Genomic DNA, 27647 nt, shown 5'->3' with positions numbered 1-27647 from the left:
AACATAATCCTCACTAGCCACCTTTTTTCTTCATTTTTTGCTTCCCTATTTGTTTCTACAAGTACCCACAAGTAAAAGGTAGTGTGAACAATTTAGGGCATATGTAGCAATTTAACATATGGTTGACCAACTTTTCAAAATCAGTAAGGCTCTCAATTAGGCATCAGAACTGGAGACTATACTGAACAATGGACAACACACTCTTAAGGGCCAAATTTGGAGCACGTTATCTTAGTGCTCTTTACAGTCTGATCCAACTCATTAATCCTAAGAATTTAAGAATCTGACATTTAATACTGCCTCCAAAAATGCTCCTACAATATATGAAACTCTCACTTTAGGGAGCTGCAATGACTTTTCCAGTACTCTTACTCCACTGGCATTACAAGTTACACACCCTCAGTATCAAGCCCATTTCATAAATAACAGAATTGTTGCTGTGGCACTAGACTTTTTTTTTTAATCTTGTAAAGAACAGGTAAGAGATTTTAATTGTCACAGACTCTAACTTATGAGATTGAAGTTGTCTCTAGAATTAGAAATCACTCCAATTTTCTTCCAGAATACCACATACCACCCACAACGTAACACTGTCTCAGTCTCTCCTAAAAGTTTCTCTTTTAGAGAAGTGTCTTGATGTACTTATCAACCTTTTCCACATTTTTCAAACAGCTCTTTGCATAAAGACCATACTATTACATCTCATTCCAAAAGTTCCTTTTAAGTAACTTCCTATTAAGGTTTATCTTAATATATCAGTAATGGTATCCAGAAGACCATAAATACTTTCTTCCCTATATCATTCATGTATTTTTTCTCCTTACCAGGTCACAAAGATAGCTATTCAATATTAATCTCTTTTTTTACCTCCTTTCTTTCTGCTCCAGCAGCATGTTTTCTTTGTTTGAAAAGCGCCTCATTACCAAAAGTCTTCCTCAAAACATACTAAAATGTAAACTTGATGGTGTTCATCTGTTGGTCCCTATATCACTATCCAAGAGAAGACATTTCAGGTAATACGTGTAGGATTAATCCTTCTGCTCCTAAAAGGAAAATCAAGGAAGTGATATCTTCTAGATTCTCACCACCTCAGTCTTTCCACAAACATTCACTTATTCTTTGTCATTTCCTGCTCCTTAATGACAAAATTCCAAAATCTTTCTGACAAAGTTTGAATATGCCTACCTCCAATAACCAGCCGGTTATCCATGCACAGCCTTCATCTCCTGCATATTTTGCTCCTACAGGTATTTTCAGTCTCATCTTTTTCCTTTGCTCTAGTTTGCTTCTCCATAAGACTCATCTCTTAGGCTTAGTCATCCTTTAATTTTAGTCATGGACTGAGCTCTAGACATGCAACTAAGTATAGCTGTAGAGGTGTATTGCTATTAAAACTATTCAGCTGTCTTGATGCTCTTCAGTGTTGAACAAACTCTATTAAGAATGGTTGTGTTTTAAGTCACTGAAGTGCAGAGGATAAAATAACTTATTTTCAGTGTCATACTTTTCAGTAGTTCAGGTAACTTCACACTGGGGAAAGGATATATGGCACACACTGTTTCATACACTGTTTATTTAAAAAAAAAAAGCATTTAATTAGGAATGGTTTATAATATTCTATCCTTTCTGGGAAGGCATCTGGCTTCCAATCCTTTTTGTGGTAAAATAATAATAATCTCTTTCACAATGACCAAAACACAGATTTCTTATTCTTCAGTTCCTTCCTGACCTATTTTGAACTTGTGTGAGAAGTATTCCAGGAATGGCTTTCTTGTAAAATGGCATACTTATTTGACATAGTATTAGTTGAATGAGTGAAAGAAATTAACTACTTAGGTATCTTTTTTGCTCCCTGAAAGCAGGATATGTTGCTTTTACAGTATTATTTTTCCTTCAGCGTTAGCCTAAAATGCTATGAGACTTCAAATTAACGTTTACTCCTAAGAATTACAATATTAGTTGGGCTAATAATTATTTCCTAACTTCTCCAATCACTACTTTAAAATGTGTGTTATCAAACTGACTGAATGCTGTAAGTTTTCATTTCTATTTCCTTATCTGCGTAGTTTCACTAGCTTGCTAAAGATCTTGCTGACTTCCCACTGCTGCACTTGTCATCTTTCTCATGTTGTTCTTATAGACACACTTCTAATCCTAATAAAAATTCAGCAGTTCAAATGTTTTGTGTTGTCATTAATTGGAATATTGTTTTAAATAGTAGATCTATTTCTTATAAAGAGCATAATCCATTATATTTCCATATTTTTTTTTCTCTGTTAGTGAGTATCTGGAACTTATTTATCTTTTGGACCAGTTTAAGTTAATTTGATTTCCATTTTACTTTTACCTCTGCAATATTTCATTGATTCTACTTTACTGTTCCCATCACAAGAATACTGATAACTTATCACATAAAATGTAGAGAGAGATCAACAGACAAAAAGACTGGCTTTGCTTGATTTTAACTGACAAGAACTCCAAACAGGAGACTCCCAAGTAATCCTTTAACTGTACTTCAAAAACAGATAATCAAATCCTTGGGAATCGTGGGCAGTACATAAAGTACAGTAACCTAGCCAGGAACTGGGTTTCACAGGACTGGGCCATTATGGAGATTAAAACAAACAAACAAACAAACAAACAAAAAATAAACAAAAGCAGATGATGACCAACACTGAGAAAGAACCTAGGTCTTCTGGCAACACTTGAGCAGCGTCCAAGGTGTTGACAGTTCGGAACTGAGCTTAAGAAGCAGCAGCGGGAATTCACCCCTCAAAGTCAATCTAAACTGTACATCCAGCCAAACACCATGAATTAATCTGACTAAATGTTGTTGTCTAGAGTACAAATGCCTACATCTGAGCTAGTCAACCTAGGCTCATTTTTTACCCATGTATTTATGTTTCCAAGGTACAACTCAGCTCACTCTAAAGTAGCTGTCTAAAATAGGTCCAATTAAATATGCCCTAGAAGACAGCAAAATTAATCCCATCCATTGTAGCTGGCCTCATGGCCATTTTGCATCAAAGTAATCTTACACCACATACATAGTTCCCTGTTACACATGTGAATATGCAAATAGACAAAGAGCAAAAATTGTACTACCTTCTCTGTGTCATGTGTTATCTGTAGATATCTATTTCACATGACACAAATTAATTCATATGACCATATGGCTGCTATTAGTTTCAAACTGCACCTCAGAAACACACGTTAAAACAAATAACCACAGCCAGGGGCTTGGCTACTTAGACCATGGGACTCACTTTGAGAAACCTAGTCTACTGCGAGCTAGTGGGGTCCATTTCTCAGAGAAGGGGAAGAGCATCTCTGGTCATAGGCTTGCCAAGCTGGTGAAGAGGGCTTTAAACTAAAGTTGCCAGGGGAGGGGAAACTCAATCCATCCCACTCCTACCAGTTTGATGCCACTGCCAGCAACAGGTGCTCCAAGACTGGAGAAGGATCACAGGTCAGCAGAAGAACACCTGAAGAGCACCACAGAGAAATTCCAGCCACTCCAGCCAGTAAGTCAGCTTCATTGGGGGCCCAACTTAAATGCCTCTATGCAAATGCACATAGCATAGGGAATAAACAAGAGGAGTTAGAGACATGTGCATGCCTGCAGGGCTATGATCTTATTGGCATCACAGAGACGAGGTGGGATGGCTCCTATGATAGGAGTGTTGGAACGGAAGGATACAGGCTCTTTAGGAAGGACAGGAAGGGGAGACGAGGGGTGTGTGTCACCCTCTATGTCTATGACCAGCTGGAATGCACGGAGCTCCGCTTGGGGATGGATGGGGAGCTGACCGAGAGCTTATGGGTCAGGATTAAAGAGAGGGCAAGGACCAGTAACATTACAGTGGGGGTCTGCTACAGGCCACCTGACCAGGAATACCAAGCAGATGAGGCCCTCTATAGACAGACAGGAGCAGCCTCACATTCACAAGCCCTGGTCCTCACAGGGGACTTCAGCCACCCCAATATCTTTTGGAGGGACAGCACAGCAGGGCATCAAAAATCCAGGAGGTTCTTGGAATGCGTTGATGATAACTTCCTTCTTCAAGTGATAGAGGAGTCAACAAAGAGAGGTGCTATGCTGGACCTGGTTCTCACTAGCAAGGAGGGGCTTTGGGGAATTTGAAGCTCAACGGCAGCCTTGGCTGCAGTAACCACAAAATGGTGGAGTTCAGGATCCTTAGGGCAGCAAGGAGGGTGCACAGCAAGCTCATTACCCTGGACTACATGGAACTAGATGATCCTTAAGGTCCCTTCAACTCAAACCATTCTATGATTCTATGATTCTATGACTTCACGAGAGCAGACTTTGGCTTCTTAGGGATCTGCTTGGTAAAATACCATGGGATAAAGCCCTGGAGGGAAGAGGGGCTGAAGAAAGCTGGTTAATAATCAAGTACCTCCAAGTTCAGCAGCGATGCATCCTAGCAATGAGAAATTCAGGCAAAAACACCAGGAGGCCTGCATGGATGAACAAGAAGCTGCTGAACAAAATCAAACACAAAAAGGAAGCCTACAAAGGGTGGAAGCAAGGGCAGGTAGCCTGGAAGGAATACTGAGCAGCCACAGATCAGGTTATGAAAGATAAAGCCCTGATAGAATTAAATCTGGCCAGGCATGTCAAGGGCCACAAGAAAAGCTTCCATAGGTACATCGGTGATAAAAGAAAGATTAAGGAAAATGTGGGCCCTCTCTGGAAGGAAACAGGAGACCTGGTTACCTGGGATATGGAGAAAGCTGAGGTACTCAATGACTTTTTTGCCTCAGTCTTCATCAGCAAGTGCTCAAGCCACACAACCAAAGTCACAGAAGGCAAAGGCAGGGACTGGGAAAATGAAGAACCGCCCACTGTAGGAGAAGGTCAGGTTCGAGACCATCTAAAGAAGCTGAAGCTGCACAAGTCCATGGGACCTGATGAGATGTATCCAGAGGTCCTGAGGGGGCTGGCGGAGGAAGTCGCTAAGTCATTATCCATCATATTTGAGAAGTCATGGCAGTCTGTTGAAGTTCCCACTGATTGGAAGGGGGGAAACATAACCCCCACTTTTAAAAAGTGAAAAAAGGAAGACCCGTGGAACTACAGGCCATTCAGTTTCACCTCTGTGCCCAGCAAGATCATGGAGCAGATCCTGGAAACTATGCTAAGGCATATGGGAAGTAAGGAGGTGATTGGTGACAGCCAACATGGCTTCACTAAGGGAAAATCATGCCTGACAAATTTGGTGGCCTTCTATGATGGGGTTACAGTGTTGGTGGATAAGGGAACAGCAACTGACATCATCTGCCTGGACTAGTGCAAAGCATTTGACACTGGCCCACACGACATCCTTGTCTCTAAACTAGAGAGACATGGATTTGACCGATGGACCACTTGATGGATAAGGCATTGGACAGATGGTCGCACTCAAAGAGTTGCAGTCAACGGATCTATATCCAAGTGGAGACGAGTGACAAGTGGCGTTTCTCAGGGGTCTAGAATTGGGCCTGGCGCTGCTTATCATTGTTGGATACACGGACATGCTCAGCAAGTTTGTCAACGACACCAAGCTTTGTACTGAAGTCAGCATGCTGGAGGGAATCAATATGCTGGATCCCATCCAGAAAGACCTTGACAGGCTTGAGAGGTGGGCCCATGCAAACTTCAAGATCAATAAGGCCAAGCGCAAGGTCCTGCACATAGGTCAGGGCAATACCAAACACAAATACTATGCTGGGTAGAGAGTAGACTGAGAGCAGCCCTGAGGAGAAGGACTTGGGGGTATTGGTTGATGAAAAGCTCAACACGACTTGGCAATGTTTGCTTGCAGCCCAGGAAGCCAACCGTACCCTGGGCTGCATCAAGAGTGGCCAACAGGTTGAGGAAAGTGATTCTGCCCCTCTACTCCACTCTGGTGAGACCTCACCTGGAGTACTGCGCTCAGCTCTGGCACCCCAAACATAAGAAGGCCATGGACCCGTTGGAGTGAGACCAGAGGAGAGCCATGAAGATGATCAAAGGTCTGGAGCACCTCTCCTATGAAGACAGGCTGAGAGAGTTGTGGTTGTTCAGCCTGGAGAGAAGGCGGCTCTGGGGATACCTTATAGCAGCCTTCCAGTACCTGAAGGGGACCTACAAGAAAGCTAGAGAGGGACTTTTTACAAGGGCATGTAATGATAGGACATGGGGTAATGGCTTTAAGCTGAAAGAGGGTAAATTTAAGCTACATACAAGGAAGAAACTCTTTACTATGAGTGTGGTGAGGCACTGGAATAGGCTGCCCAGAGAAGTTGTGGATGCCCAATCCAGTGGAATTGTTCAAGGCCAGGTTGGATGGGCCTTTGAGCAACCTGCTCTATGGAAGGTGCCCCTGCCCATGGCAGGGGGGTTGGAACTAGATGATGTTTCAGGTCCCTTCCAACTCAAACCATTCTATGATTCTATGATCCCATAATATTAAAAAAGATACATTTTTTCTGAGTTATAAGCCACCAGATATACAGTAACCATCCTCTAAGCTAATTTTAAAAAAACTGTATTAAAAATTAAAATAAATAATTTTAATCATGTAGATGGGACACGGTGTCCTCTAATATAAAGATGATTAAGCTGTAATAAAGTTCAGCAACACTTTGACCTAAGATCTTCTCATGCTAAAGGAAGAAACTGAATTAAGTGTGCATATATATATTTATATTAACATAAATACAAAACCCCCAAAAAAGTTATTCTGACCAGCCTGGAGATTTTCTCTGTTATGTGCAAGTTCATACAAATAGTTTTAAGATATCAGATATTCTGCAGTCATTATAAAAAGGAAATGAAATATTAATGTGGATTATTATACACTTCAACATTTATAAGTATATCATAATTTCCATGTTTGCTTTCCCAATACATAAAACTAGATGTTTTAGGAGCTGATAAATGGTCTTATTTTTATTCTAGAATATTTATTGTAGAGTAATTACTTTTTACTCTTTAAATGTTTTATATTACATCAAATTTCTCCTTACACAAACAAGAAAACTTGATTTTGCTTCATGTATCAGATAATGAGGAAATGAAAGCAGCTTCACTCTTCATGCACTTGTGTATAGTATGTTTTTCTATGCATTCAAAAAATCACTTTAAAGTAATGTCAAAATTTCTGTTTTGAATGCAAAAATGTCTGTAGAAGTAATAGGTTATCTGAGAAGTCAGGTGTTTTTCAGGTTAGGCATCCAAAATTTCTGCCAATTTGGGATATAATTAATTTTGTTCTCATTCCCTTTCTGTAAAATGGGTATAGCTTACCCAGCTTCATAGGAATGGGCCAACTATGTATCTACCACTGTTCACATAATACTTTTCCTGTAAGGCACAGAAGTGTCCATAGAAAACTTCAGCATTCATCACAGGATTGAGATAACGTAAGTTAAATAAGACTGGGCCAGACACCGATTTAAAAAAAATCAAATACGGAATAACTAACCATTAACTGAATGAGATAGGGGTTCTGTGGAAACATAAAATATGTGACAGTGAAATTAAAATTGCACCATACTATATGGATGGAATACTGTCACATTAAGATTGTAGAGGCATTCTGGTGTTTCCTGATGGTAGTCTTATGTCTTTTGTAATTCAGTGGTGGTCCTTTAACATAGGCTTTAGATGTAATTTTACTCAACGCATGAAGACAGGCACATCTCAAGATTTTACAGTAACATCTGATACATTGACATTTCTGGCAGTTTGCTCAAGTTTATAGTACAGGAAAATTCTACTTCACTGATAATAGCAGCAAAGTTGAAGGGTTTTCTACCCAGGATGTCTAATTGTACTTTCAAGATGCTTCCTATGGTCCCTGTCTCTACAGGACAGTGTGCCAGCCAATTTTGAGAAATACTGTATCTAATCCTATAAAAAAAGTTGTCATTTCTGTAACTGGAAAATAAGGTACGAGTAAACTCTTCTACACTGAAACATCTTATGATGGCCAGTACCTTTTGGTATTAAAAGTCTGCACTAAACTCAAGGCTGCTCACACAGCAGTTACTGAAGACTTAAGTTGAAGCTTCTACAGTCCCTTTGCTGCCCATCCCCTCCTTGAAGTGAACTTGCTCATTTTCCTTTTAGAGCCCATTTCTTCAGGTCCACTCTCTGAACTTGCTCACCACCAGTCTGATGTGAGACATTTAAATGTACTCTGTTCTGTCATTTTTGTATGGCAGTGTCGTATTTCTTCTTTGGCTATTGTTTGGACATTTCGGCAACAATTATAGGTGAAAAATATAGGAACATTAAATTACACCAAGAGGAACACACACATATTGCCAATGAAAAAACAAAAAGTGAATGAACATTAAAATGAAATCTCATGTCAGAACAGGATATTTAAAAAAAAAATCTGTCAGCAGCTACCTTGGTTAAATAAACTAATAGTACATTTCTGCTATTGTGTAACGGGAAGACATAACCTTATAATCAAGTATAATGCAACCAGTGCTGTGATAAATTTAGAGAATTAGCAAAATTTAGTCTCATGTGTTTAATATGCAGTGGAAAAATACTGTGCCACTGATCACTTTTTCAGCTGGAGGTGTTGGTTTCTTCTGCTTTATTCTTAATTCTTTCTGTAAGTATTAGTAATATTACATGGATAAAGTGCAATTTTTTACTCTGGTGTGCTGCTCTGTTCTAACTTTTACCATGTAGAATTATTTCAAGTTGCTGTTAAAGTGAGGTATGCCCTTTATATTTTCATATATCTTTCTGCTGAGTGAAAAAAATTGATGTAGTGAAACTGCTAACAAGTTGAGCCTTTGAAACCATGAGCAGGTGATGAAAGCCACCTCATGTCTAAAGCATCCCCAGGTCACAGCTGTCACACTCACTGCAATTCATTGCTGTCACAATCTGCTGTCCCTGCTTGTTGTTGCTCTCCTCTTATTCATCCAACTCATATATCTAAACATTCCATTACAAAAAGACATATAATGTTCGTCTCATGTTTGAAAGGGCGCAACACTCCTCTGAAATATAATTCTGAAGATTTCAGAGCTCAGAGTTCACTGCCAAATCTAAGGTGTTGCTTTGTAAGGCTTCCCTTGTAATTTCGTCTTTGTCTCATCTCCTGAACATAGCAGGAAAAATGTTTGGTTAGTACATGATCTCAGCTTTATTCCAACTTCTTATCATGAAGAAATGAAATATTGCCCAGTAATAGAAAGGCATTTGAAGCTTTGTGAGTTTAAAGATAACAGCAATAGCTGTGAACTCAGTGAATTGGAAGGAAAGGTCAGCAAGTCATCTACTGTGGCACTGTTCACAAAGGCAATTCTTCTACCCAATGAACCAGGTTGTTTATAATCTGAACACTCAGTTTTTCTAAGACTTAATTTAGTTCTTCGTTACTTAATTAGATAGTTACTATTGATTTACTTTTCAGCATAGAAATTTCTCATAGGTCTTCTAACTCTCAAGCAGAGTTTAAACTTGTAAACATCTTGTACACTTAATTCCAAATCTACACTGTCATTTCAGGTTACAACTATGAACGCCAAGATGAGTGATTCACAAACTTCAAATCAACTTGTGGAAACATTGTCACTGAGGAAAAATATTCAAGCAAAATTAGGGTTTAAAAAATGAGCCAGAAGATAATGAAAACAAAACCAAAAAGTCTAAAAATGTAGCAGTAAAAAACCGGAAGATATGATTCTAATAACAAACAGATTTGTGAAAGAGAGCAACTGCACTATTTATCCATTCCTGTAAAAATAAAGAAAAAGGAGGTTTGACCTTCTCACTTACATCTATTCTCCAAGATATTTATTTTGATTTTAGTATGAGTTATTATTCATAAGCTTTACATTGCCAGTGCAAGGTTCAAAAAGTATGCTGATTAGAGAGTTTCCTGTTCAACTACTCAGTGTATATAATTTAACAGACACTAAAATCACAGCCTCTGACTACGCCTAGTGAGGAACAGGTAAATTGCCAGTGACATTATGTCCATGCTCATGGGAAGAAAATCCCCCTAACAATGACCTCATGCTTTTATGTTGCTGGGGTTTATGTTTCAAACCTGTTCAGTATTAAAAAACAGGAACATAATTACTTGGCCATGCTATCTCTATCCACATGACTGTATTCATTTGCCATAGACAAAAACATAGGACATAAATCTAGACGTACATTGTACCACAAAGGGACTGAAGGAAAGAGCAGGAAAGTCCTGCAAGAGTAAGTTCCTTAGCCTTACAGTATTATTGAAATAACTATGTGCAGCAAGCTCTTAAATTTAGAAGTGAGTTTTGGATGGCAGATTAATGCTTGTGTTTAGGTATTTACCTGTAGTACAAGTGTATTGTGGGCACTATATCACAGGTCTTGACTGAAGATGTCACAACACCACTTAGGTAGTGTCTCAATCAAGTTCTGTGTAAATGTCCCAAAACTTTAACTAAATCGTGCAAACTTTAAAAAATGTGTATTTCACCCTTGAGTAAGCACACTTTTCTAAATAGAACTTAGGTTAAATTGGCCATTTAAAAACACTTCATTGTAAATCCACATCTTTTTAATTTATGGTTATGTGCAAACCAGATGGGAACACAAAACCTAGTTTGTTAAATAACTTGCACAAGATTTTATGCCAGGAGCTGCACAAAAGTTGTCAGCTATGATGCAGATTTTATTAGCATGAATACAGGATAGTTGAATTTTCAGAAATGACAAAGAGAAATAGTGTAGATTATTAATACAAATGCATAAATAAGTAAGATTTTGAAAAAAAAATATTATTTTCCAGTGACAAACAGTGATGTTAAAATGTTTCAAACAGAGAACCAAAGTTGCTAGGTACTTTCAAAATCTTCACCTATATTATAATGAAAATATCTTTCCAACTGGATAAGCTACAAGAATGAACTTGTTAAAAAGTTAAGGAACTCTGGGATAAGGAAAATTTTCTGGTACGGCACTACCTACCATTAAAATAATACACACGGTTACCTGATGACAGAGTGTCCCTTTCAGAGTGCAATACTTTTAAACCTACTAGACAGGTTTAGATCAGATGAGCCAGAAGTACTTCTCAGTTAAGTGCTTCCTGGGTCCAGCAAAGTTCTCATAATTGGTAAGATCTCTGAACACACCAGGACTTCCTTTCCACAAAAGGAAACCATTTTTACATAGCCCAGGAGCTATGTTGTACTCCAACTGTACCTGATTTTGGTAACTGGAGAAAAAGATTAGGGGTCACATTGGGGTATGGTCCCATTTACAGAGACATATTTAAATATAGGCTACAGTAACTTAGGCAACTTTAATAGCTAGAACTAGCTTGTAAATCAACTTTACAAGCTAGAAGTCAGCTCATCAAAGTTTAGAAACAGAAGGTTACCAATGCTCATGAAGGTCAAATTCCGTACTCTTTCATATGAAATCAAATAACTCACAGAAGATGAAGGAAGGGAAAATAGTAGGAAAAACAGTAAAACAAAGTTTTGTTGCCAAAGTAATTCATTTGTCAGGTGTCATTTAGCATGTGCTCCATCCCAATCTTCATTTTTTAGATACCTCTGTAACACCAGTGTTCACTATTCCAATTAAGAAAATAAATTTAGAATGAAATAGAGCACCACGTATGTTCCAGAGAACTTCAGTATCATGTAGCTCTTACTAAATACTGCTCAAGTGAAAATAGAAAAACAAAGGTGCAGAAATCACCATGTAATCCAACAGTTAGCAGCAGAGAGTTTATATTCCCAAGATACGAGCAGGATGGACATTAGGTGTGGAATCTAGCCTTGCTGGCATAGCACCTAAAGAAACAATTCTTCTCAAACCAATGTCTTAACTTCCCATGTCATAAAAGGTGAGAAAGGGATGCCACTGAAGGCTTCCAAAGGAGATCCTACAGCTGAAAGAGCATGTACCTAAATTAGGCCACCAGACCATATTTTTCTAGTTCAATAGTAACATAGATTTGTTGACATTTAACTGAATGGTTCCTTACTATTATGGGCTTGTTAGGTTGAAGAGGACAGGAGCATAAGCATGCTGAATGTCTCTATAAAGTCAGACCTCTTCACTCTGCTTAAGTCATGATGAACTTCAAAACTTTTGCAACTCTTGAACTGAGAGGTCCAGGAGATTTTAAGTCTACCTATTTTTTGTCAAAGGAATTGCATTAATGGACAGATTTCCAACATAACCCTAAAATACCAAATAACCTTGTCTTCACATGTCTATTTCTAACATATGAATGTTACATAAAAGCACAAAAGTTTGTTTACTTTCTGTGTCTTCATTTATTAGAACTAAAGAAGGATAACAGGTAAAATGTACCTATCTGAATAAATGTCAAATTAAATTATAAATATCTATTGGTAAGGGAGAAATGCCTTTAAAATGAAAATGGGTGATCTTCAGTCAGAAGGAGAGAAGACTCCATGCCTCTGCTAAAAACTGCTATAACCACATTAATTTACAAGCAGCAAACAAAACCTAAAATGAGTAGGCAATTTCAGATATCAGGTATTTTTCAGGGATCTCTACAATACTACAGTTCTGGCCTGCAGATTACTGGGTCTGTTCTGTGCAACCTTATTTCATTCTGTTCTGGGATTGGGCAATTTAGGTTCTGCAGAGGTAAAGTATCAAGCCTTTCAGCTTTCTTCCAATAATTTGCAGCATTTCAGTTCAAATGCTTAGGTTTAAAAGTTGGAAGAACAGTATTCTAATTTAAGAAAGGAGTAATTTCTTCTTTGATATCTTAAGGAATGTTGCCATTAGACTACAGACAATGAAATATGAGAAATCAGAAAGTTATGTATTCTGTATGAAAATGGTTCAACCTAAGCACCGATTCAGAGAGAGGGAGGAGAACTGGGAAGATAACACTGGCCACCAGCAGCCTACTGCGTTCCCAGAGCTACCACAGTTGGGTTTCTCATATATATTGATTTTATGACTTACCTTGTAACATCTGACACCTACAAACCTTTACAATATTTATGACAATTGTGGGTGTGTTAGAACTTTTTTTTTATGGTTACCTTAATAACAGATGTCTCAACTCTGGATGGAGGACTCTGCACTTGTGCTGCCGCCGCCATGTTGGCGATGGTACTAAGGTGGTTCATCTGGCTCATTGCCATTGTGACAGATGCTGGAGGTAGGCTCACGGGAATTAATGGGTGGGGCATCATCATAAAAGGAAGCTCCAATCCTGGGGGGGAAAAAAAAAGAAAAGGAAATAGGTTTATGCATCTTTTTAAAACATTGTCTTTTTTTTCTCCTGATGGACAATATTCAAGTGATGGGTGACAAGATGGTTCATGTTGCAGGACAAAGTAGCTATGTGTCAGTTCTCTTCTGGGATATGCATGGGTAGATCACTAGCAACCATGGAGGATTTCTAGCCACAAGAAGAGGCTATTAGGCCTCTTTGTTTGTTCGTATCAGTGTAATGTATGATATCATTGCGAAGCAATGGCTGTTTATTATCTTTTTTAATATCTGCTGTAAGGTACCTTAGCAATGCATTATTATGTCACTGATGCACAGGTCAGCAGTTATTTTAAGTATCAATTTTATTGCATAAGTATTTGTTCTTTATTGTCTCCGCTTCCCCTGCTTAATGCTTTAAAGGAGGTACTCCAATATTCCCCACATCTTTGATTTTTCATAGCCTATTTATATAAACACAAAATAAAGACAGGAATTGGAAAACTGCTGATGTTAGTGCTGAAAGATGTCAACCCGTACCATTTGGCAGAAGGTGGTTCTGTTGAAGAGGGTTGAGAGGATGGCTAACTGGAACATTATGCTGTCCAGACAAGTTGGGGTGGTTAACAGAGGCCTGTGATCCTTGGGTGGGGGGAGACTGAAGTTTTTCTTTATCCCAAGAACCATCACTGCTGCCTGTGGGGAATGAATATATATTATTTGGATGAAGGAAGGCTCCAAATTTTCAATGTCTGAATTTGCAATCAAGGCCAGCAATCTAAACTTTTTTGCAAGCGGCTTTTTTTTTAACTATTATTATTTTTAATATGTGGGTTGGGGGAAGGACTTTTGTGGGGTTTTTTCCGCCCTCTGAAAAAGCTATGTAAGGTTAACTTTTTGAAGTTAAGAGTTAGAACACAAACCTAAAAGTAGTGTAGTTGTGCTCATTCACATGAAGTTTGTGTTTGATGTATATTCTACACATACTTTTGCCATTCTTAGCAAGTAAAACTATATAAGGCATTTGTTTTATACATGAGAATATTTTTGCCTGCAAAATGTCTAAAAAAAGAATATTGCCTATTATGCCAATTAAAATTTAAACTGCATTCATATTTCTCCTTGTATTTGTGAATAAATAAACATTATAGGAAGTAACCAAAAAATTAATTTATTGAGGGCAGCAACATGCATTTATATGTGCTTGGCTGATGTTTCTATTTTGTATATTCAATTTTTATTTCATATTATTAATTAAGATGTAAGGGATTATTAACGGATTCCTGCAGTCTGCTGGTAGTGGGACGGACTAAAAGCAAGGAAGAATGTGGACAAGTATTGAGACTGGCAGTAATTCATATATTTGAGAAATACCCTTTTTCACTATTGCAGACAGCCTCATAAAAAATACCCACAAAATTAAACAGAAGGATACAATTAAAGGACAATAGTAAAAATTAATATAACATTATTAGTTTGTACATTTAAATATAAGGAAAAGTTTAAAATCTTCCAATCTGGTGACTTATATTATTCATGGTGCATATTTATGTATAATGCTGAGATTGAGTATATGTATGTTTATGCATACAAAGTAATCTATACACTCATTGTATGAGTTTATTTGCCATATACAATCAATAAACGATGTTTGAATATATTAAAAGATATATATCTGCATGCATTCTCAGCGGTATTAATATACACATCAGCAATATATGATTGCTTCCTCTTTCATATAAAGCACAATTTCACCCTCCTGACTTTGAAGGGTTCTACTATTTCCATGGGAATTTCTCTTGACAAGGACTTCAGGATAACATCAGCCAGGACCTGTTTAATCTATACTCAATTGCTATTTAGCATTAGGGATTACAGCAAAGTGCATATTTCTGAATGTTTTTCTATATAAATTTTACTACCTAATGAACATCAGGGCCTAAAAAACAACAGGACTAATACCATCTCCTCCGTACTTCAGTAGAAACAGGATTAGCGCATTAGTCTTGACATTTTTTAACATCGTTTTCATGGGATGACAAAAGCACAAAAGTTGGTAGAATTCCAATTTAATTTCTCTAGATCTATTAAAAACCTGATTGTAAAAGCTGTACAACATAGTTTATAATGAAAAATACTCCATTATTGCCATGATTTTCTTTCCCTAGTTACTTCATGAAGACAGTTAAGGCTCAATATAAATTCTAACTCATTAGCTCAATACTGTCTCAGTCCCAGTGTAAATTGTTCAGAAGTAGGCAATGAAAATTCAGTCCAAACTCTCCCGCAATCAAACAAAGCAATTTTATGAAACAATGAAAAGAATCAATTATATTAGTTACTTTTATTATTTTACAAGAAATTGTCATAACCTTTATGCACTGTACATAGTTGAGCAGGTTAATATACGATTTGGATCTCATCACCTCTGATAAGTGAACATGTTTTCTTGTATTTGAGAACTCAGACACTCTCAAAAAACTGCGAACCTACTTTCAAACACATATGTAATTGAAGGAACTAAATCTTAGGTGAAAAGGTATTTTTTTCCCTTCTAATTTTCTTTTCTCCCATTTTCTGCTTTATACCACTGTGGCATTTACATTTCACTTATTTTCAATATTCTTCCATGAAAAAATATGATCCTGGAAATGAGAGTTAAACACAAAAAGTGAGTTCATGTCATTTAATTTTAGCCAAAATGTAGGTGTTGATGCAGATTCACTGGAGGAAAACAGGTAGTTCCAAATGGTCATGCATCCCATCTTAGGGCACATGTCCATAAAATAATAGAGCTGTTTTTATGGTACCTTGGGCTTCACTAAAAAACCACTGAAAATCTGACTACACAATACCAAATCCTAAGCAGAAACAAGCCCAATCTTCATTTTTTCATCTGTTAAGGAGAGTTGAAGACAGAACTTTGTTCTGGCAGATTCTGCAGTGAAGCACATACTACTCGTCCATCTTGCTCTAGTTTCATGCTGGATGTGGTACTGTCTGTCCTGCTGTGGCTAACTTGAAGGCAGCAAAGGCCCTCTACGCTGGCTAGTTTAGCACTAGTGTGATTGCACTGTGATTCAGATGAAGTCAGAACTGCCTGGTGATCAGGCAACACCCAAATGAAGAGGGAAAGACCACAAGAGACAAATGGAATGAGTGGCCTCTGGGCATGCCTTCATTTGTACAGTAACTGCAGAAGATTTTACAAATGGCTTAGACTTAGATGAAATAAGTAAGATGAATCTGGGCCAGAATGTCTTGGTTTTGTAGCTACAAAGTCTCCTGTCTTCACCATCCACTGAAAATTCTTTTTTTGACTTTTTTTTTTAAATATGTTTGTAAAACATTTTTCAGACTTGGAGCAAAATTCTCTGATTTACATGTAAAGTTATAGTATTCTTAACAAGGTCACCATTTTACAAATTCTTTAAGCTTATTGTTTTGTACTTTCCCATCAAAACATCCACACATCATATATATATCAAAGAATACATATAATACATAAATATATATTAATAGTTATATGAATATTTGTTAATAGTATAAGCAAGGAATACTTTTGCATTTTATAGGGCTGGTGTATCCCAGTAATAAGATATTTTCCCTATTTATTAGAAAGATCTTCTAAAGTACAGTTAATTTAAGTTACATGCTGATGTTCGATATGGAGATGGAGTCAATTCTGCTGTGACCCTTCCTAACCTGGTCACAGAATTTTGCACCGTCAGTCATAGATTGCCAATTATGGCACTGCTTATGTGGCTCAGAAATTAGAGCTTTTCTAAATCAGTACACTCTTCTGCCTCAAAATTACAGTGTCTATTGTTTTAGAGTGATATCAAACCCAATAATAAATTGGAAGAGAGAAGACAAACTTCAGAAAGCAAAGTATCGAGGCTAGCATTCAGTCACTGACAGATTCTTTAATACTTGTAGTCTGGCATCGTCTATCAAGATTTGTTTACAAGGAAAATGATTCAATCCGTAACATTAGAAACCACTTTCAAACTACAGGCTGTTGCACTCCTGAACACTTTAAGTGGACAGACACAGATACAAATAGTCTTGGCCATTTGCTGTGTTTTTCTTATGTTAGTTAAGTGGAACAATTTTCCTCTTAGAGGAAACAGTTATTTTCATTAATGTCAAAGCAAAATAAGTGTTATTCCTTAGACACTGTTCACCGCCCGCACAACTAAGTGCAAGCTACCAGTTCTGTCACTTTTTACATTTTATTTTGATTTAATGTGTAAAGTAGTTTCAAAGAGTATTAAAAATCTGTTGCCTTCTTCCTCTTCACTTGTTGCCCTGCTGGAGGCTTATGTTTTTCCAGTTTCCATCAGCGGTTGTCAAGTCTTTGTAATAGGATTAAAAGCTTGGACACCTGATATCCCTGGGTGCTGCAGTTCACCCTCATAAAAGCGGTTTGCTTTAAATTGAGAGAAAATCAGGTTTTAGTGGCATAATTAATTAAATTATGCAAAGTGTTCCAGATTCAGCATAACACTTTCTGAAGCAGCAATTGGAAGCTCTACATTGCATTCAAACTGCATTTCAATTGATGCTGCACTAGGCTGACCACAGAGTAGCATTTTCAAGGCTTTCAAGCAAAAGGGATCCAATTTTGAAATGCAGATGCTTAATGTTGAGTGCTGAAACCCCATACATGTGCACTTGAATAGGCAATTTGGTAGCCAACTATGTATTTCATGTGCTATAGTGCTAATGCGAGCACTCAAAAATTTGAAATTGAAGTTCCAAATGTAAGTACACGTGCTTAGATTGTCTCACATTTACTTACCACAGACAACCTGATGGAACAAAAATGACAATCATTTTCATAATTTAAAAGGCGGACTACAGGATTCCATGTTTTCCCCATCACCAGCATTTCAGCACGTATCTTCCATAATGTGAGTTACCTTCTCTCATAATCACTAGTTATACAACAAACCATTATTTGTACACTGAAGTGGGTCTGTAAAAGCCTGATGCCTGGATTATTTGTATTCATTAGTAGCACAATTAGGTAGCTACGGTTGGTAATAATAAAGGAAAACAATCTGGACTGAAGGTAATGCAGCCAAGAAAAAGAAAATGAAGAAGAAAACTAGACTCTGCAATGTCAGCCTCGCAAACAAAATGACCTAAATGTACCAGATTAATTTTTACAATCACATCTCTTATTTGCTTACTCCTTTTCCTTTGTCATTCTGTGCCCATCAGGATTCCGCTTGCCTAAATTTAAGTGCCTACAATGTGAGTTGGGCAGTTTAGTTCCTGTCATAGTCAACAGGGATCTAGCCAACAGGCTCTAGAGAACTGTTGAACTACCTCTGTCGGAGACAGACCTATCTTTGGTCCGCTGAATCTGAATCTCCTGGTTCCACAGACTACAGTCCAAACTCAGCTCAATTACCTAAGCACAAAGCATCTCAGATGGCCAAAATAATTTGAGACGTGTCTTAGAGGGTTGGTGAGTACACAAGAGCACCTGCAGGAGACCCCATGTCCATCTGGAGATGTAGATCAAGCACGACACTCAAGGGTATTTAAGATAGTAGCACATACCTACGTCTAGGCAACTAAACCAAACCTTTCTTAATTATTAGGTGGATTTTAGAAATTAAAATTAGGCTATCTGCCAGGACCAAGTCTCCCCCTTCCTTTCATGTGGAAAACTTCGATATTTTACAGCATCCCAAAGAACACTTTGAACCTGTCTTTAGGCAAGTGATTCCCAGCCCTGGCTCAGGAATGGTTTCAGGTGCTATTACGTACACAAGCAATATCACAAGGCAAAAACACAAAAGAGAGCCTGAGCTTCTACTAATTCAAACCACTACTTTTTTTTTTTTTAATTGTTGTTTTGTGTACTACTGACCTTCTTTCAGTCCCCTAATCTTGCTGTTATCTTCTGTTTGCTGAAACAATTTGTATCTCAGCAACAACTACTAAACAAAGCATCACTATCAGCTGTGTTGACTCATTTTTCTGAAGTGGACTATTCACTCTCGAGGCTATTTATGTCCACTGGAAAATATGCATAATCAGTGTGCTAAAAGTTGGTAATCTTAGCATCCTGACAGTGAGGATACCTCTTCATAAAACTGTCCAAATCAAATCCTGCTGCTTTAGACTTTGAATTGCTACAAAATTGTGAGTACATTTTTGTGTAATTCAGTCTCCTGAAATCAGCTGTAGTATTTACCTGCAATATATGTCCTTTATACAGTTGTGAGACTGTATAAAGGACAGACATCTAGAGATAAAGGCACTTTCGTAAGACCTCTGTGTTAGTGCTGTATCATTAAAGGCAAAAAGACCTTTGTCATATGTAAACAGTATCTGCGTCTTATTACTGATACTTTAAAAAAAGAGTATTACTACCCCTTCTGAGATCACAAAGTGGTCAGGAGAGCAAGTACTATGACATAGGAAAATAATGTTTCCCAAGACTTCCCTGGAACACTGGGAATTCTGCTCTAGATAAGGATTATTCCCCCCCGCCAAACTTTGCCTTGTTATTTTATGGTTATATAATCATGCTTATGCTCTTAAATAGACCATGAACAATGTGGCTTGATAATTGTAAATTTTTATAATTTTCTCTAACATAGTGGGCTTGTGCCTGGTATTTGTAGTTCTGCTATTGTCATGACCAAGAATAAGTAGGTAGAGCAGTCAATTCGGAGGGGGGGGGCGCGAAGGACGAGGGGAAGGACTATTCTTTTATAAACATTTTCACACAGAAATATATAAAGGAAAAGCCAAGAGAACCTTTGAAATCACATACAGTTTCTTCTTTGCAGGTAACAGTAGCAATCTGAAAAACAGGTTTCAGCCTCAAACATGTTGACTCCTTCATTCACTGTCTTAATTTTATTGCATGGGTCTTTCCTGGTAATGGCAGAGAAATGATAACTGCACTTTGCACTGTAAACCAGATTTCACAGAATCACAGAATCACTAGGTTGGAAAGGACCTTCAAGATCATCAAGTCCAACCATTAATCCAGTGCCACCATGTCCCCTAAACCATGTCCTGAAGCGCCACATCCACACGTTTTTTGAACAATTCCAGAGATGGCGACTCCATTTGTACCCTCTTTACTCACCTTTCTGTATTTATTTTCTGATAAATAAAAACTGCAGTACAAACTGGTAATTCCAGAAAATAAGATGGAATTCTACATGCTGAAAATCTGAGTATGTGCTTAATCATGAATCAGAAAATTGTGAAATTATATAAACTAATAAGTGAAAGAATTTTTTTTTACAGTGACAATGAATCCCATGGAATATATATGTTATATTTTATACTAAACCTTCATTATTTCACCAAAAAGATTAACACAGGCAAAGCTTTTTTTAAAATTCAGTTTAATGAATAATGAAACTGTCCAACACAAGTGAAAGCTCAGCAACTCAGTTACAGCCTGTGTGACATTTACCTAAAAATAGATTTTCCATTTGTCTCCTTTCAGAAACACCTAACTTGGCCTTATTTCATAGATAATATACAGTTTATTTTTATGATAACATGATGTTGTAAGATAAGAGTGCAATTTAGACATGTAAAAAGTAAATTTGTGACATCAAGAAATAAAAAATTAGGTTAAGTTGGAAGCACTGTATTCAGGAAAATAATAACTGGACAACATTTCACTGTCAGGTACACCTGAGCAAATATGTTAACTTCAGAGCAGAAAGCTACAATTACAGCTACTCCCTTGATGTAGAGTTTTTATAATATCAAGACTAATGAGCTATCAGAAGCTAACTAAAATCAGCAAAAACCTACATTTTCTTTATCTCTCTTTCAACATGATAAACATCAAAAATTCTTTAGTGAACATCTCGATTATAGGTGTATGTGCTTATTTATTAAAAATACACATTTAATAGATAATTAATATATTACTATATATTCTCATTGTATGTAAATGTGTATATGAATATTTTCTGTATGCTTAAGGAAAAGGAGATACAGCATATTCTCAATGGAGTAGTATATAACTTTGTGTTTAGAATATTTTCTGAGAAATATGCATATGAGTTGTTTTAGCATAAGATCCCCTGCTGCTTCAGTTTATGAAGAAGTTATCCTTGTTCAACTTTTTGCTCTGTATAATCAGTATAATAAGCTTCATTTTAGTACAGTGGAAACTAAAACAGACTGGTCCAGAAACTTGACCGAGAAGAAAGATGCAGGTTTGAGGTTCTGAGTGACAGCATTGTGATTCAGTCCTACAGGCAAGTGCCTAAGCTTTGCAGAAAATATGAATTTGGATGAGAGTTTGTGCTTAACATCTACACTGGTCTGATGTAGGCAATTCCTCAGTCAGTGTGGACCATGATTTCTGACCCGTACTTCTTCTGGTCTGAGTTTTACAGCATCTAACTCTAAATTAGCAGTGCTCAAAACCAAAAAAAGCAAAACAAAGTAATACACAATGTATCTGTTTGGTAACTTGTCCTCCCCCTTTTCTTTATCTTTACTAAAGAACTATCTCAAATGGCCCAAAATGTTTTAAAAAATAATAACCTAGTTACTGTCTCTTTAACTCAAAAAGAAAAATCCTGCAGATTTTCAAGATACCTAAGTACAGTTGATAGTCCTGTAATATAATAAACCAACAGAAAAAAAACAGTAGAAAATCCTCAGTAAATATACTGAAGTGCAAAAAGTATACATAGAGAAACCCAAGTTTCCTTATGGTCTTCTGTAACCAGAAAGATACGTACCACTAGTTTCATCACACTTTGCCCCACCTGTTTCAGCTCTGTTACAATATGGAATAATAAGAGCTGCAAAATACATTGGACTTGAAACATTGAAATTAAAAGCAAGCAGACCTCTGTAAACTCATGTTCAGTCTATTCAGAAAAAAGATACACAGAGAATGAAAATGCAAAGCAGGGAGATTGACATATTGCAGATAATTGTGTTTATTGATCTTTTTTTAAAAAATTGCTGAACTAAACAGGAATATTTTAATTTCCAGTATAAATGCTGCACAAACTCTTAACAGTACATAGAATCTAAAAGCTTCCACACAGAATACATTGTTAAATATTATTCCTCAAATTTTTACTCATTGATTTGTTTAGTTATTTTCTTAGAAAACAAGGCTAAATTATTAAAAAAAAAAAAATCAGTCCTTATAAATAAAAAGATTAATATAAAATCTTAAGCAAATTTGATGGCAAGGTCTCATAGCAATTACATTCCTATGCTTTCTGGGAAAATAACCACAAGTTGGCTGCATGAAACCCCACCAGCTGCAACAAGTTTCAGTTGTTCTCGAGACCACATGGATGTGTTTCCCATTCAGGGTAAAGGACATCTGTGTTTCCCAGATCTTGGCTTGATGTGCAGTGTGGGGCTGCACACACCTTGCCCTGGGAACACAGTTTTCCTAATCGATGCCATCTCTTCTACACTAGGAAAATGCAGCAGGAAAGGCAGAAGACTGCATGAGCTCTGAGGCTCACAGAGTAATTACCTGCTCCTTTGGGAAGCAGGTGCTTATGCTTAAGTTGTCTATACAGCATTGATTTAGAGCTCTCATGACCATTCTGACACAGTCTATAATTTTTAGCTCTTATATAATAATTTTGTAAATTTGCAGCATGTAATAGTCTCACAAATAAAAGAAATACATTGACAGTGATAATAATAATAATGAGGAGTAGGAGTAATTATTACTATTAAAAATGCCCTTTCTCTAGCTTTTAGATAGAAAACTTCACAATTTCAGTGTTATTTAAACACATCATAGAATCATAGAATAGTTTGGGTACGAAGGGACCTTTAAGGTCATCTAGTCTAACCCCCTGCAATAACCAGATCAGGTTGCTCAGAGCCCCGTCCAGCCTAACCTTGAACGTTGCCAGGGATGGGGCATCTACTGCCTCTCTGGGCAACCTCTTCCAGTGGTTCACCACCCTCATTGTGAAAAATTTCGTCCTTAGATCTAATCTGAATCTACAACCTTTTAGTTGAAAACCATTACCCCTTGTCCTATCGCTACAGGCCCCGCTAAAAAGTCTGTCCCCATCTTTCTTATAGGCCCCATTTAGGTACTGAAAGGCTGCAATAAGGTCTCCCAGGAGCCTTCTCGTCTCCAGGCTGAACTACAACTCTCTCAGCCTTTCCTCATAGGAGAGGAGTTCAATCCCTTGGATCATTTGTGTGGCTCTCCTCTGGACCCACTCCAACAGGTGCATGTCTTTCCTGTGCTGAGGGCTCCAGAGCTGGACACAGGGCTCCAGGTGGGGTCTCAGAAGAGTGGAGTAGAGGGGCAGAATCACCTCCCTTGACCTGCTGGCCACACTTCTTTGGATGCAGCCCAGGATATGGTTGGCCTTCTGGGCTGCAAGTGCACACTGCCAGCTCATGTCCAGCTTTTCATCCACCAGAACACCCAAGTCCTTCTCAGCAGGGCTGCTCTCAATCCTTTCATCCCTCAGCCTGTGTTGATAGCAGGGGTTGTTCCAACACAGGTGTAGGACCCTGTACTTGGCCTTGTTGAACCTCATGAGGTTCACACAGTCCCACTTCTCGAACTTGTCCAGGTCCCTCTGGATGGCATCCCATCCCTCAGGCGTGTCAACTGCAGCACTCAGCTTGGTGTCATCCACAAACTTGCTGAGGGTGCACTCAATCCCACTGCCCATGTCACTGATGAAGATAATAATCAGCACTGGTCCCAATACAGACCCTAAGGGACACCAGGGCTTGCCCTTGGTGAAGCCATGCTGGCTGTCTCAAATCACCTCCTTGTCCTCCATGTGCCTCAGCATAGCTTCTAGGGTGATCTGTTCCATGATCTTCCCAGGCACAGAGGTGAGGCTGACGGGTTGGTAGTTCCCAGGGCCCTCCTTGCCACCCTCTTTAAAAATGGGTGCAGTGTTTCCTTTTTCCAGTCACCAGGGACTTCACCTGACTGCCAGGACTTTTCAGATATTATGGAGAGTGGCTTGGCAACTACATCAGCCAATTGCCTCAGGACTCTCTGATGCATTTCATCAGGTCCCACAGATTTGTGCATGTTCATGTTCCTCAGGTGGTCTCAAACCTGATCTTCTCTTACAGTGGGAGGGACTTTGCTCCTCCAGTCCCTGTCTTACGGTCCATCCCCTCGAGAGGTGTGGGAAGACAGACTGCCAGTAAAGATTGAGGTAAAGAAGTTGTAGTGTACCTCAGCCTTCTCCTCAGCTGTTGTTACCAGTCTGCCAGTCTTGCTTACCAAGGGGGGTATGCATTCTTTGACCTTCCTTTTCTGGCTGACATGCCTGTAGAAGCCCTTCTTATTCTTTGCATCCCTTGCCAAGTTCAGCTCCAGCTGCACCTTGGCCTTCCTGACCCCAACCCTACACAACCGGGCAGCGTCCCTGTACTCATCCCAGGATACCTGTCCCTGCTTCCAGTGACTGTGCATTTCCTTCCTGTTCTTTAGTTTGGCCAGCAGGTTTCCACTCAGCCATGACAGTCCCCAGCCTTCCTTTCCTGATTTCTTACACCTGGAGATTGAGAGCTCTTGCAGTGTCAAAAGCGTCCTTAAAGATCTGCCAGCTCTGTTCTGCTCCCTTGTCCCCTGAGGACAGTTTCCCAGGGAGTCCTACTGACTGACTCCTTGAAGAGCTGGAATTTTGCTTTCCTAAAATTCAGGGTCCTGACTTTCCTCTTCACCTGCCCCATATCCCTCAGGACTGCGAATTCCACCAGTGCATGATCACTGCAGCCCAGGCTGCCTCCAGTCTTGATGTCACCAGTTACCTCACTTGTGTTGGTGACCAACAGGTCCAGTATGGCATCCCCTCTGGTAGGGCTGCCTATTACCTGGCACAGGAAGTTATCCTCCATGCACTCCAGGAGTCTCCTGGATTGCCTACAGCTCGCTGTCCTACTTTTCTACCAGATGTCAGGGTGGTTGAAGTCCCCCAGCAGGATGAGAGCCTGCAAGTGCAATGCCTCCTGTAGCTGAAGTAAGAAGCCTTCATCAGTGGGCAGCCTGTAGTAGACACCAACCACAAGGTTCCCTTTGTTGCCGTGGTCTCACATATGTATATATCCCTGTGTACATTTCTACCTTTATGTCACACACACACACAAACCACATATACATAAATGATACAACAAATTGTGAGCTAGAAATTTACTAAAAAATATCCTCTTTTCATACACTTGGATTTGTATCCAGAGCATATACGTCAACCAGCTCAAAATCCAGTATGCTCAGCTTAGCAAACAAAATCATACCATGAACCATGCTTCCTTTGTTGAGGTTTAACACATATATTACCTTCTGTTTGCCACAGACTAAGCATCACTATTACAGCTCAGCTGTTATCCAGTACTTCATTATGATACAGTAACTTCATTGTGCACTTAAGCCTTTAGGTTTTTTTCTGTATTTCCATGTCCCAAGACAGATGACCGTGACATTCTCTTACTTAAAGAAGGAAATATTATCTAAGAGTTCATGGATCCTGAGTCTTGTTTCTGGACATCTGAAACTGTTCCTGCACATGATTTATGTTTTTCTCAGGAGGACAATGACAAAAATGACAACTACTATGACTAGTAGTAACAGTAGTAGTAATTATATGTGATGCTTAGAGCTGGTGGGCAGTCCTGGCACCAAAGGACTTACAATATGAAAATGCTGTAAGCAACAGTATGTATACACAGATAACTGGCCACAAGGAATTTCGTTCAGTAAAGGAGATCTATATATAAATGCGTACCTATTGTAATTGCTTCTCACAATTGCTGCGGTTTATGCAAAAAGGATCATTTTCTCTTTGAGACTCAGTCTACCAATATTTTCCTGTTTATATACATATTGATACCCTACCCTATTCACAACTGCTGCTGTTTTTCTGACTGGAGCCTTACAAAAATGATCAAAGATAAAATCTTAATGCAAAGGCAGCCAAAAGTGTGAAACTGGATTAATAGGGTAGAAATATGAAAGTGATAAACAGAAATTTTGTTAAATATGTTTTTGGATTTTTGTGGGTTTGGGGTAACTACATTCTAGTTAATTTTGCTGGTTTTGTTTCACTTTTGAAATAGAAAGACATCACTATCTTGAAGTTATTCAAGACAAAATATTTATCTTTCTTTACTTCTGAAGAGGTCTGGACCACTGTTACCAACAGCCATCTCTAGTGGCAAAAAATTTTCACCTGCTGTGGAAGAGACAAAGGAGCCAAGCCAATGTTTGACACAAAAGCCTACTGTCATTAAATGATAGCATGTTATGATAATTTATTCAATATTGGCTTTAGAGTTGTCTTTTTTTCTGAAATAGTGCTAGGACAAGAAAGTTCGCCTAAACTATTATACCAAGATTTAGTAATCAGAACTTCACCAACCCCATGTGAATTTATAGTCATTCTAGTCATTCTAGTACCTTATATCAAACCAATTTGTGCAGAGCGCACATACCTTTTAATTGTACTTTAAACAATATGTCTAGCTGTGCCTTAGACCAAATTCCTAGCAAAGTATTTACATCCAGATCCATCTCACCTAGTAAAAACTGGGATGGTAGACTCCTTCAGTGGTCAGGAAAAGACATAAGAAAAGCACATGTCATATTCTGTTTCCTACCTGCATTAATCTTTCTTCATGATCAGTGATTCAGCTGGTCAGGGATGAGGGGAGGTACACAACAGGAGACACAATAGGTACATACATAGACAAAAAAGTACTTTTTCTTCACTGTGCCTTGACTCAAATATTAATAATAATCTTCAGGTCAGCATTGTGCGCACAACTTTGACAAAGATAACCTCTGTTCCCAGGTCTCTTGCTTTCTGGACAAGTTTCTTGACTAGTGTGTAAGTACTGGCTATTATATAACAACAAGGTGGGATAGATGCCCCCTGAGCGGCCTGTGTTCGTCTTCTGCACACCAAATGGATAAAGATGTTTCTCTGTGTTAAGTCTCTCAGACTTATGTTGCTCAGACTTATGTCACTCAGACTTATGTCACTCAGACTTAAGCCCTACAAAGAAGGAGATGTTACCATGCATTAGCATTTTACTTTGTCCAGCTCAGGACCAGATATTTGTAGATCATCATTCACCTTACGTTTCCCAAAACCACATGAAAATACCTCGGTGGGTTGTCTGGATTCCATTTTATTGCATACAACCCATCACTACGGAACATTATGGAATACAGAGAAGTCCTGCACTGCTAATTTTTAGCTACATGTCGCATGAGATGGATCCAGAAGTAAATCTTTGCCTAGTGTTTTCTTTAACGCTCAGTGCTAGGCATGTTGGTGAATGGGGAGTTCAGAAAACCATTAGCTTCTACCGCAGGAACCATGACGCTGTCTGCTCAAGAACAGGGGAGTATATTACCTCATGGCCCTGTTACAGTACTGAGAATAGGTTTCCAGGT

The 27647-nt window shown here is 38.4% G+C and overlaps 1 protein-coding gene across 4 annotated transcripts in view; it reads right to left on the bottom strand.

The window, feature by feature from the left end:
* Positions 1–27647, bottom strand: part of DACH1 (dachshund family transcription factor 1) — a 365706-nt gene that overhangs the window by 106289 nt on the left and 231770 nt on the right. The window contains exons 4-5 of one of the 4 annotated variants that reach the window (XM_082013958.1): positions 13757–13912; positions 13045–13217 (exon numbers count right to left, since the gene is read on the bottom strand). The exons of 2 other annotated variants lie outside the window; for them this stretch is intronic. In XM_082013958.1, coding sequence (XP_081870084.1) covers positions 13045–13217; positions 13757–13912 — 329 coding nt within the window. The remainder of the gene's footprint in view (positions 1–13044; positions 13218–13756; positions 13913–27647) is intronic. One more of the 4 variants, XM_082013959.1, reaches the window with a different exon arrangement.

The sequence above is a fragment of the Phaethon aethereus genome, assembly GCF_964289735.1.
Source record: "Phaethon aethereus genome assembly, chromosome: 1".
Taxonomy (NCBI): Eukaryota; Metazoa; Chordata; class Aves; order Phaethontiformes; family Phaethontidae; genus Phaethon; species Phaethon aethereus.
This window is presented reverse-complemented; position numbering and strand designations above follow the sequence as displayed.